The sequence below is a fragment of the Haemaphysalis longicornis genome, unplaced genomic scaffold, assembly GCF_048455015.1.
Source record: "Haemaphysalis longicornis isolate Haplotype H1 unplaced genomic scaffold, Haemaphysalis longicornis Haplotype H1 scaffold_7, whole genome shotgun sequence".
NCBI classification, from domain to species: Eukaryota; Metazoa; Arthropoda; class Arachnida; order Ixodida; family Ixodidae; genus Haemaphysalis; species Haemaphysalis longicornis.
Window position 1 is genome coordinate 164,757,619 of NW_027526422.1, and position 12,103 is coordinate 164,769,721.

Genomic DNA, 12,103 nt, shown 5'->3' on the forward strand with positions numbered 1-12,103 from the left:
TAAACGCAATCGATTGGTATGCATGGGTTTCTACGAATACGTGAGCGTCAGATTTCTCTGACTATCGAACTTGAGGCTCGGCCAAATTTGGCCAGTTTGCCCCGGATTTAAAAGCCCGCAAAAGGATGTTTCTCTCGCAGCCACTGCCACCTTTGTTAGAAAACGAACAGCAGTAAAAAGCAGCCGCACCTATATATCTGCCCGCAGTCCACGTCGGGGTTATACAGCTAAGGTACCCCAGGGCTCACATTTGACTGCCGCACGCCGATAGCTGTGTTAACATGTTTCATTGCTGTACTCACATCGTTTCTTTGATGTAGGCAACACATCTTATGGCCCTCCCGTTCGTTATGCCGTCCACATGGCCTTATCTCCATGTCCGTTTAACACAACAGCCATCGATACGTTTAGTTAGTTGTCAGAGGGCGCGAATTCATGCAATTAGGCATAGCATTAGGCATTGCTGGTGCGCTGTTTTTTGCATAATTGCCTTGAACGTCAATGCCATTTGGCTTTTTTCGGTAATTTTGATCTCCGTTTAAGCGTTGTTTGTGTGCTCGCAATATTGACCGCGCTTATATGGCGAAGAAAGTTCTGATACACTCGACGTTGATGCATTTTATATACCGAGACATGCGGCTCAAAGAACTCCCGTCACACTAGTAGTGTATCACTTTGCAGGCTAAAACACCACGATTCGCGGGCGCTCGTGGAACCACAAGGTGCTCGGGCTGGGTTTAATCTGCTTAATTTCACGTCTCGGCGCCGCGGACACCGAGGCCGGCTGAAGCTTCCTTTTGCGTGCAACGGGACCAGGAGTCACGTTTGCTTGAGGAGACAAGAGGTTCTTAAGCGAATTGTGCACTTTGTAAACGAAGTTGATAAGGGAAGGGTTGGATGTATTTCCATGTCTCCCAAGAAAATGTGACGCATCCTAAATAGTGACAAATTTAATAGAAACACCTGGATATCCGGCTATTGGCGCGTGGTCGTCATCAATGTCCCGCGGCTTTCAGAAATTGGCTTTAGACCCGAACCCATGCGTCGAACTACTTGGATATGCGTGTTCCAGAGATTACAGAACAACAGCTCCAGTATGCAAGATAAAATTGTTTTTTCTCTCCTTCAAATACATTGTATCACTCTGATATACTTTGAGTAGATTGCTTATCAAGAGGCGGCATTTTAAGGAAAAGTTGAATTTGAGGTTGGTGTAGTGGTTTTTGGAGAGTTTGTCAGCGTGTGACTTGCATCTGCTATGTCTATGTTTGCAACACAATCTATAAGTCGGCGTTTCAAGCATGCGTAGTTTCCTGCGGCTACTCGGGGAAGAGGTTTGTCAATTTTAGTTTTTGTTGTCGATTTTGAATTTCGCTTCTGTTCTGTTGTCGTAACAGGGACGCATAGTATGATCGGTTGTACAGGATTCACTGGTTATAGCGACATTTCTGGGAGTCAGTATTATAGTGTCCCCAGGAGTACCCTTTTTTGTTCGGTCGGGCTATGCTATAGCACGGTTCGACCCTCCAGATCCCGCAGATGAGCTTCAGCTAAAGAGTACTCATTTAGTTGTGGCTGTTACAGCTGTTGGTGTATTTGTATCCGCTTTTCAGGATTTCTTCTTCCTAAATTAGGTAGCAATTTTGTTATTGTTCCAAATACTTTTCTTTGGCATCTCCACTGAATGATATTTTCCAGGCTCTTTCACCATCTAACTAAACCTGATTTATGCTCTGTTTACACCTAATTGGGCTTGTTTATGTTGTGTGAATCGAATCGCGTTCAAACGCTTGCGTGTATCGCATTCTTTCCGTAACCTAGCTTACTTAAACATATCGCTATTAGCCTACCCTTGGTCATTCTTCAAGAACTAGCTGTGAGCCTCGAGTACTGTTTACGTTTAGCGTCTTTGCCTGCTTGGTCTGCCCCCTCCTCCGCGCTCCCCCAGCAGCCCGCTCCAGACTGCAATGAGCTCGTGTGTGACTGTTTTCCGTCAAAGTTTTTCCCTCTTCGATATTTTCTGGTCTCGCCATTGCGTCGGAACCCGCGGTCACATCGTGAAGCCCCTCGTAAATTAGGACAAGGTTCGACTTCAACAAGACACGGCCAGTCGGCCCCTTGCCTCGTCATCGCGTTATCTATTGTTCTACCAGTAACTCAGCAAACGTAGAAGCCATTTTCAATCTGTTGCTACTGTGCACTTAGCAATTTCAGACTTCCCGTACTCATTAGGCAATTTTCAAGGGCTTATCATTACTGACAGCCCGCTAGTTCTACCCATCTTTCAGCGCATAGGTGTAGCGGTTGTCATTCATAGCTTCCGCTATGTGGGTAACTGCGGTGCATGGCTCCGGCTCGGGAGTTTTTGGCAAAATTACAGCTCTGCCTACCTACCTTCCACACGCTTTTCGATTTCCTGTTATTTTCCCTCTAGTTTTCTGATTCATTTATTTGAGTAGAGCCATGCGCTTCTCACAACGCCACTACAAGAAACCTAGCTGACACGCTTTGGCTCCTTCATCAGCATCGTTGTCATCCCGCTGAAACTTCTGTGCACCTACTTGCCACAGACAGTGGCAGCACTGCCCCAGCTACCAGAGCGAGAGCGTTATCTACTATGAAAAGAAACCGAGAAAGTAGAAAGCATCATTGTGGTAAATGCTCCTCTTCGGTTCCCCATTTGCGAACGGAATGCAGTGGTAGAGCCAGTGATTCCGTGACACGATTGATTCGCTGATGAAAAGCCACACTCGAGCCCCAAAAGCGAGCTAGGCTTGTGCCTCTGTTCTTGTGCCACCTAGCTTCCTTATTAATTATTATCCGCGCACATCTAGCAATGTTGGGGTGAATCACCGACGAGGCAGGGCAGCTTTACCTTTTCAAAGAATACTGCACCTCTTTTGTCTAGCGTGTCGAAGAATTTGTTGCCGTGCTAGTCGACAAGTGTGGTTATCGCGAGAAGGTAACCGAGATCTTCACAAGCGTCTACTGCGCCACGACATTCGTCGTGCCTTGCTTTGTTGCACCTGAGTATCCGGAGTCCTGAATACTGACTACGTCGCGATAAGTCACTCCACGGCGACTGCATTATGTGGTGACAGTACCACCAGAGATATTGATAAGTTCGCAAACCTTGTCGCGGCATCTGAGGCGCGCTTAGATGTGGGTTGTAGGAATTCTCCTCTCTGAGCGGTCGCGTTGCTGCATTCGAATTTCCGCGCGCCACCTCTCCTGCAATCTGTGAACGCACGGCGGAAAGACTGTGTGATGGAAAGGGGCGTGGCACGTTTTGTGCACGCTAGATAAGGGCAGCGGTGCTTGTTAGCTAGGGGAGTCGCGGGCCGGGAGCGCTGCAAGCCAGGAGAGACAAGCCACCGCCAGCCACCTTCAAGGAGCCCGCGCGGCAGCAAGCGATCAGCCGTCCGTCCCGTCTTGCCGTAAGCCTCCGGACATTGCAGTGCTTTGGTGATGTGCGCTGGTGATTGTACTTCTGCGTCCTTTATATTTCGTTCCCACTGCTTCAGTAAAGCCTCTTATTCCTCACGCAATGTTCTGTGGCGTAATGTTTTCACGAGGCAGTTGCCTGAACCCCCTCGGTAGGCAGAATTACCCGCAGGGTATATGTGCTTCAAAGCCCGTGAGGATTCTGCTTAAATGAACCAAGTCGGAGAGCACCAGTTACATCCTATCGTGCAATGACAGGGGCTTTGAGCAGCCCACGTAACGAATACAGGTGGCCTTTACCTAACAATCACTGCGCTATCCTAGCGGCCCATTAGATCATGGTGCTCAGCGACAACTGCGTGGTACAGTGGGAGATAACGCTGGGGCTGTCAGTACCCGTTCAGGGTGTTGTCACCAATGTTACGGCGGCCGCTTCCAGGCGCGAGCATACCCTGCTGATCGAGCCGGGCGCGACAGCACTTTCCAAACGTTGGCCGTGTCACTACCAGCGCTGGCGTGCCCGGCAATGGCTTCAACGTCCCGTGGGCGCCAGAACTATGCACTCGGCGTAGGCACGCCACCAAACGGACACTGTGGCTATAGACATGTGAGTACAAATGGGTGGTTTCAATACCCATGCGGGCATAAAGAACATATGCACGGCGCATTACAGTGAAAGATATTGATATTCGCTCTCAAATATACTTCACGCAGTGTACCAGCCTTGTTTCTGGTTAACAAGCATTGGATTGGCAGTGTACGCACGAGTACGAGCACGCAGCGAAACAAATATCTGGGACAGGTGGTCTAAGCTCAACTTTACAAGATGCAAGAAGACACGGAAAAAAATACACAAACAAGAGTTGTGAGTGGTGCCCGGTTTCTGTATACCTTCGTGTCTTTTGCCACCTTTTGCCCCCACGACCCAATAGAAAAAGTGTGATCATGGCCAACAGGAGTTAGCGGGCACCAATCAGCCTTTTCTCTGCGAGATTCTGCAAGTGGGCGAACAAAGGCAGAACGAGAAGTAAAAGGCCAGTATGTTCCTCAGTTGCCTTGAGCTCTGAGGGATTAGGCCGCCGCGTATCTTCGGCGGCTGACCGGACCAGCTTCTTCCACGCCTGGTGAACGGGTTCACCGTGCGCTACTCGAGACAAGTCGTGGGGTTTCTGCTGACCTCGTAATTCTACAACTTTCACCTCAAGAACCGTATCCCCATTTTGAATGAAGCCTACAGCAATATGCTTTTAGGGTGATCGGCCCCATTTCGTGAAACATCGCCATCTCGCATGAACTGTAAAGGCTCTGATGTACTGGTACAAGCACCAATCACCCACAAGAAATAGAATCCTGTATTTTTAGAGAACCATGGTTAAAACGCGGAACATTCTCCCTTGCAACCGGAGTGAAATTCAAAGTCCGAAATCTAAACTCTTTCGACCGTGCCAGTATGGCGCAACCAGATAGACATTGGTTTTATGATGCGAGTGACCCAGGTTTAATTTCTAACACGGAAGCCTTCTTTTTCTTTTGAGGCACCTGCTGTGTCTTTGTGGGAACCTATCATCATCATATGAAATCCAATTTTGTTAATTAGACTTTTTTCCAGTGATTTGTTCGCGTGAAGTGCCATCAGTGAGCAAAGCTTTAGGAGTTCTGAGAAGAACCCTTGTTCCTCTTTGAGAGCTTTGAGGCTACCGTAATAACAAAGCGGCTGCCGCAGCTGTTTTATTCGGCTGTGTAAACGAGCCAGATTATGGGTATTCACCACATGAGCCTGATTCTCTACATGTCGGCCGGATACACTCTGATGCCATCGTCAATGTTAGAAAATAACATTACCTTGAAACAGAACCGGCTTTATAGATAGCTACCTTCCCACTGCAGACGACGATAATTGGAGTCAGCGTGCCGAAAAGCGGCTCTTTAAGAACGGTGAGCACCGTCAGGTGGTGTTGAATCTACTCCAAAAAATCGCAGTGCGACCTGCGACTGCTCGTACTAAATGTAACGGTTGTACCAATCAATACAGATCGTGCCGAAGAGTATCATTAATACCAGGCAGCACCGAGAATTTAGGGTTCAGTCAAGATTCGATTGTTAGCTATTCAAACTCCAATGTGTACAAGGAAACCACACTCGTACCATATCAGTCTGCGTCACTAGAATTCCCGAATTTAAGTCATTTCCGTGCAATAAAACATTCAAAAGCCCTATCGACTTTCGCATTAGACAGACAAGCCTTATTTTTACGTAAATGCGATCTATGAACGCACCAGAGATCATAAGGAAGTCTTGAACTTTTAGACAGCATTTCCAACTGCGCAATTCTGTGTGTGGAGACCCAGTCATTTTTGCGCGAAAACAGATTGTTTTTCCGGCGAATGGAGCACTGATCCACGCAAACGTTTTCAGTGGCTGCGGTGTTTTCCCTGTATTTACACCGCAGTGCGTGGGAGCTCCCTCGGGGTAGATTACAAGCCTAATAAATGGCAAAGTTGGCATGGCCACCGCTCCTTGTCAATACGTGCAGTGATAACCGCCATTAAGTTCAAGTTATATTTTTGAGCCAGTGCCGCGATGCGGAAGCCATTGGAGCCTGGTGAAAAGAAATTGCTTTGCCAAGCGCCTGCCAGTCTAGCTCAGCTGTACGCAACAAATACGATCGCGAATATGTTCACGGACAGTAAATAGAATAAAGTTGCGGAGGATCTTTTAGCATATTCTTTCGCGAAAGCATTTATTGCAGCTAGGTTTGTCACCGAACCTCCTGACGATGTCGACAATAGCCTACAACCTCGACATCAGAGTCACTGGAGCTACTTTTTTCCAAAACCACTATCCATGCTGCTGCGACACTTCCACCACAGAAGCTGTATGCTAACCAAATCTGCGCGAAAAATTTCTGATGCACACCTTTTTTTGTGTTGTATACTCGTGCTATCAAACGCCTCATAAACCAAGGGATATTGACCACGAAGTGACTGCATCTTCCTCCTTTCTTTTCTGATACACTGCATTACGCACTGCGGGTCAAGTACTTTCTTTTTATTCTTTCTTACACATGATAAAGAATAGAACGCGCTGAAGATTGGAGTTTTATTCTTTTGACGTACGCGCACATTGAAATGCGGGGAGCCCGATGAAATCGGTTAGGAGAGAGTTATTTTGCAGCTGTGGAAATTGCTGGGGGTATATCAGGGGGGAATTGCGTTTGGTGGAAGGCAGCCGGGTACGTTCTTTCGCTCACGTAGCCAAGTAACAATTTTGCGTTAACAAACACTCATTTCTGCACAGCATTGAGCCGACAGATAGTGTGCATTTTCCTCATGTTGGACTGACTAAGTCCAATTGGCTAAAAAATTACAAAATAACAACGACGGCTAACCGTGAAAACACGTATAAAGCAGAAAAATTGGCACCCAATGCAGCGCTAACCGGTGCAGTGGCGTCAGAAGGAAATGAAGAAAAGCCAAAGAAGCAATGGCAAATACGGCACGCAGGATCGGCGAGAATCGGCAGCTCGCTATCTGTTAAGCCTGTCGTGCCTTCAATGCGTCGTACTGCTCGTAATGCGAGATAATCAACCAAGCATTCTGATGAATGTTGTGACCTGCGACCCTCATGGGCGCAACCATCTAGGGGGCCGAGTTAGTCACTCCGGTGTTAGTTATACATGTACGTTGCCTTACGTTTGCGTGCGTCCCATTCTTTGCCTGACCCGACTTGGACTGCCAAGAAAAAATACGGCACCTAACTAACCATTTCCCCATACTATATTGTACGCGTGCGTAGCAATCAGCCAAAGGGTTCCACTAGTTTGCCTTTTGTTGTGCCGTCTTGTCTTGGAGTTGCGTGGAGTGTGTGTCTCTGTGGATAACAGTCAATAAAGACGCGAGACTGCACGAGCCCGGTGAACGTGCACAGTTCAGTCATGGGGCTTGAGTTTGGCTCTGAAGAGCACAGCTATCAGGTGACGTTGTTGCCGCAACACATGTGCACCCTCTGCTGTATCTCTACCGCTTTCCTCTTCTGCACACGTGGTTTCATTCCGGCTACTGGCACGCTCGCGTTGTGGGAGCAGAAATTGTACGTCTGCATTGCACGGTGTAGCCGGAGAAATGCAGAAAACTGCGTAGACGCACAGACTTGTATCGGGCTAGGCTTTTGCAAAGTTGTATCCCTTTGGCGAGTCTGAAAACTCTATTGATGGAGAAAACATTGCACGTAGAGTAATTTCATTGTTAGAAAGCATACAGTACACTAGCTATCCTAACATCTTTACAGTGTACATTGGCCGGACAATATATTTGTTCGTGCCACATTCAGCGTAGCGTGTAGTCTTAGGAATGGCTTAGCTTCGCAATTTGTAGTGGTTTTGGACAGTGACAAGCAAAAATTTGCTCACCAACAATGGTCGGGTTTCCAAGTGAAATGGGGAGCCGGAAAAGGCCCACGAACCCTGCAAACACAGGTATTCGGTGGAGGCCAAGGTAATCCGTGATGAGGATGGGCCGCGCGGACATCACGTATCCTTGACACACGCCGAACACCGCGTTAAAAGTAGCGAAGCACACGAACGATTCAATAAAGGTCATTCCAAAGAGTGCTAAGGATGACAAACCCAGTCCCGCAGCCGCAAATAAAGAATGGCCAAAGGGAACCTTATCTGAAAGGAATGGAACCAAAGTCCTGCCCAGAATTTCACCAACGGCAACATATGTCTGGAGGTAGTTCGCACTTTCCAGCGAAGCTCCTTTGTCGCGTCCATAGTCGACGACCGTAGTCCCCTGGCTCGTGGTGACCCAACCGTTGACCAGGTATACAATAATGAGGACATAAAATTCAGGGATAACTACCAGTTCCGCTACGCTGTTCCAAGAAATACCAACTATACCAGCGGATGGCCGAGGCTGGCGTACTGGTGACACGGCATGTGGTACCGGCAAATGCTGGTACTGCGGTTTTTCAGTGGAACTCATCGGCTGTAGCTCTTTCGGGTTTCTTGTACTGCCTGACTCCGGCACTGTACCTTGGAGGTGGCACCAAAACCGGAAGGGATGTGGTTGCTTTATTAGCATTACGAGCGGAACTGCTTGCATCGTGATAGCTCCGCTTAAAAGCAGTGCCCCCTGCAGGCCGTAACGATAAACTAGGAGAGGCATAAAGGCTGGTGTGACGAGTCCGGCAACCGCCAAGGCCGCAAAATTTAGCCCCGTCGCTGTCGCCTTGTACTTCTCGAAGTACAGCATGGTGTACAGTCCGAAGCTGATCAGGGTGGCACCATACCCCGCACCTGGAGTAAGGAAGATAACCACAGAAAAGGTCACTCTAACTGTATAAACCTTCATTAACACTTTACACTTGTTCACTCGCCAAGCATAAATTCCCAACGGTTGCATTATTTCAATTTTTGTATTACGGTTAGTAAGGTAGTACGAGACATGTATGCGCTACGGTAGCCTCAGCTAAATATTTTCAATACACCTTATACGTTTTCAACAGTATAATTCGACACACATATACGGTGCTCCACATAAAGTTAGAGAAAAAGATATGGTTTGTCCACAAGCGGCGACACTTGTACCCAGAGCTGTTTGTGTATTTCTGCGCGTGTTCGTACTTAAGGCACGAGAGTTAAGACTATTCTTACAACATTTAAATGACTTCCAGGATAATACGATGTGTTATATCTTGCATAGGAAGAATTGTTATGGTTTGCTGTAAGTACAGGCGGCCAAAAAATAAAACCAAATAAGCGGCCAGTGCGTGAAAACTATCGACATGTTCCGGACCAGCGCATCCTGTCGAGATAGCTAAATCCGCAGGCCTGTCTTTCTGTAGTGATTCTCTGCATGTCAACATTCTCGAGTTAGGCGCCAGAGCCTTGTTTTGCTTGAACTAGGCGGCGTCTTTTGCGTCCGAGCGAGCGGGACAATTTTTGGCAGCGGATCGCAGCGTACAGGATGTGTAGAAGCCGTGCTACGATTGCGCTTCTTGAAGATAATATTTGCATCAGAAGCTCTGTTATTATCATTTGGTTGGCGCTTCCGTAGAATGGCTCTGGAGATAATCCACACGATTAACCTATACGCAAGACTGAGTGGTCCCGGGTTGGTACGTGACTGAAAAGAAAGCAAATACCAAGCATCACTGCGTCGCTTCTCTTGTATCTAAGCTCTTTTTCTTTCGACAAACCAGGTACATTTATTTTAATTTTTAAAACCAGTGGACGTGCAAACTCCGCCAATTATGCGGTTTTGTGGGCAAGAATGGTGTTACAAAGATTTCTATTTATAATTTTTCAAATGCCTATTTAGGTTTCTTTTTTCTGATTTGTTTTCTGTCCGCCTTGTTGCGGTTGTGTATCACACACGTTTGCATTTGTTAGTTCGTTTTGATAATTTTTAATGGTCTTAACTCCTTATCGTTTCCGGTTTTTGAAAATATCTTTCAATCATCACATTGGGCGTACCATCGCCTTGTGAAATGGCTGTTTACACTTATATAGAAGGTAAAAATGTTAACTTCCGAAACTATAAATTTCATGCAGGGGCATGGCCTTACACGATTGTTGCTGTGGTCCCCAAACCTGGTAGCACGATTAGTAGCCAGGGCACCAACGGTTCACCTTGGAGAACCGTGTAGGTCGGAAGCCACAGTCTGTCTGAAAAACTTTATTGCTGATATATACAGGGAAGATGTTTGAGGTGGCCCAGAGGGCGCCACCTGTCACAATCACTAGATGGACTTCCCATTACAGAAGCCCATTGGCTATCGCCGCGGCTCGGGCTTGGTCGACCAGGGCCTTCTGGATCGGCAAGTCGGAGCAGCCGAGCCGGGCTGCCTCCCAGTCCTCCCAGATGGGGTTGGGTTTTGGGGCGAGGTTCGGAGTTGATTGACATGCCCACACCACGTGGAAGATGTCGGAAGACTTCTCCACATGGTACGGGCATTGTCCTGTATAGGCAGGATCAAAGTGTTTTAAAACTGCCGGGCACAGCAGTGTTTTGGTGTAAAGACGGAGGAGGGTGCGTTCCTGTGCCTTTGTAAGGCCCTTACATGGCTTAGGATAAATTTCGGGGCCAAATAGGTATAATTTAGTAATTTCTCGAAAAGTGATGTCCGGTTTGGGCTCGGGATTCATTACGGAAGGATCTGAAGACCTTGCCTGGAAAGTGAGCGCGCGTTCAGCGGCGTCGGCCGTTTTGATGCCTTCGAGGCCCATGTGAGCAGGAGCCCATACGATCGTTAGAGACGCGGAGGCCCCGAGATAGTCACTACTTTGAAGGATGCGATACGCAAAGTGAGGAATGGGCCCCTGTTCAATGTTTCTGCAGGCCCCTCGTGATTCGGTAATGATGACTCGCGACTCCTGGTCTGCGGCTGCTAGCGCGATGGCGACTTCCTACGCATGTGTTATGTGTTGAGTTCTGAATGTTAGGCCATTCACCACGACGTTTCGGTGGACAACGGCGGCCATGTACCACCCCCAGGTGTGGGCCGGAAGCGTCCACGTAAAAGATTCTGTTTGTTCAGATAGCGGTGGGCCAGTGCCTCCGACCGCGCCAAGCGCCTGCCACTGTGCTCGTCACGTATCATGTTGGCCGGAAGAGGGCGCACGTGCAGGGCGTATCACCAGACTTCGGGGATGCGTACGCGCTGTTCCGTTAGTGTTGTGTGGTGGATGTGTAGTCGGGCTAATAGGCGGTGTCCCGACGGCGTCTTTGAAAGTATTGTATATTGATTATTCAAGTGTGCCTCCCAGAGCTCCGCGAAATGTTTACCATCCCCAGGCCCATCGGCGCTGTCTTGACGTGTTTATCAGGACGTCGAGGGCACGCTTGTATATCTTTCTGAGAATCACTTGAAACGTTCTCGTGAAACTTGCGCAGGTGGAGGTAAGGAGTCGAGCAGAGGACTCGACTGATAACGAATGCATGCTCCAGCGGCAACGCGTCTTTGCACCGTTATACCTCGCGTTAGTTGGAAACCCGGCGGATGATCCGGGCAACCTGGGCCCCACCCTCACGCAGTTTGGCTATTGTTGTGTCTACTCGTCAATGTTTGTGGATCAAGAGGCCAAGTACTCTAATCTCATCGTGTTCGGGTATTGGGCCGCTGGCCAGGGAGAGTTCCATTGTGGTGTTGCACTTAGGCGACGGGCGAATGTGCAGAAATGCGGATTTGGACGTGGAGAATTGAAGGCCGCAGCGGCGGGCGTAGGCATCTACAATTGCCGCCGCTTGCTGCAGGTTGCCCTCATGTCTCCAACCGATCCTTGTTTGGCACATGTGGTAATCTCGTCGGCGTACAGCGCATGCTGGACGCCTTCGACCTTCGCCAGCTGAGCCGGAAGTTTCATGATAGCCAGATTGAAAAGTAACGGCGAGAGGACCACGCCCTGTGGGGTTCCCCTCGTTTCCAGCTGATAGGGGCCGTGTTCTTCATCTTGTACTCGGTTGAAAGATTGACAATCCAAGAGAAATGGCTTGATATACCGAAAGGTGTTTTGTCCACAGTCGGTCTGGGAGGATGTTGCAGGATGATAATCTTGTGTGACGTTGTCGAAAGCCCCCTTCAAGTCTAGGGCGAGTATTGCCTTATCGTTGAGGGGGTACTCGACAGGGTTGAGAATGTTTCGGTCTAGTTGAAGCAG

The 12,103-nt window shown here is 48.4% G+C and overlaps 1 protein-coding gene across 2 annotated transcripts in view; it reads right to left on the reverse strand.

The window, feature by feature from the left end:
• The window catches only part of LOC144145430 (monocarboxylate transporter 12-B-like), a 41,457-nt gene that overhangs the window by 1,396 nt on the left and 27,958 nt on the right, over positions 1 to 12,103 (reverse strand). For both annotated transcript variants that reach the window (XM_077677046.1, XM_077677045.1), the window contains exon 3: positions 7,853 to 8,740. In XM_077677046.1, the coding sequence (XP_077533172.1) occupies positions 7,853 to 8,740 (888 nt within the window). The remainder of the gene's footprint in view (positions 1 to 7,852; positions 8,741 to 12,103) is intronic.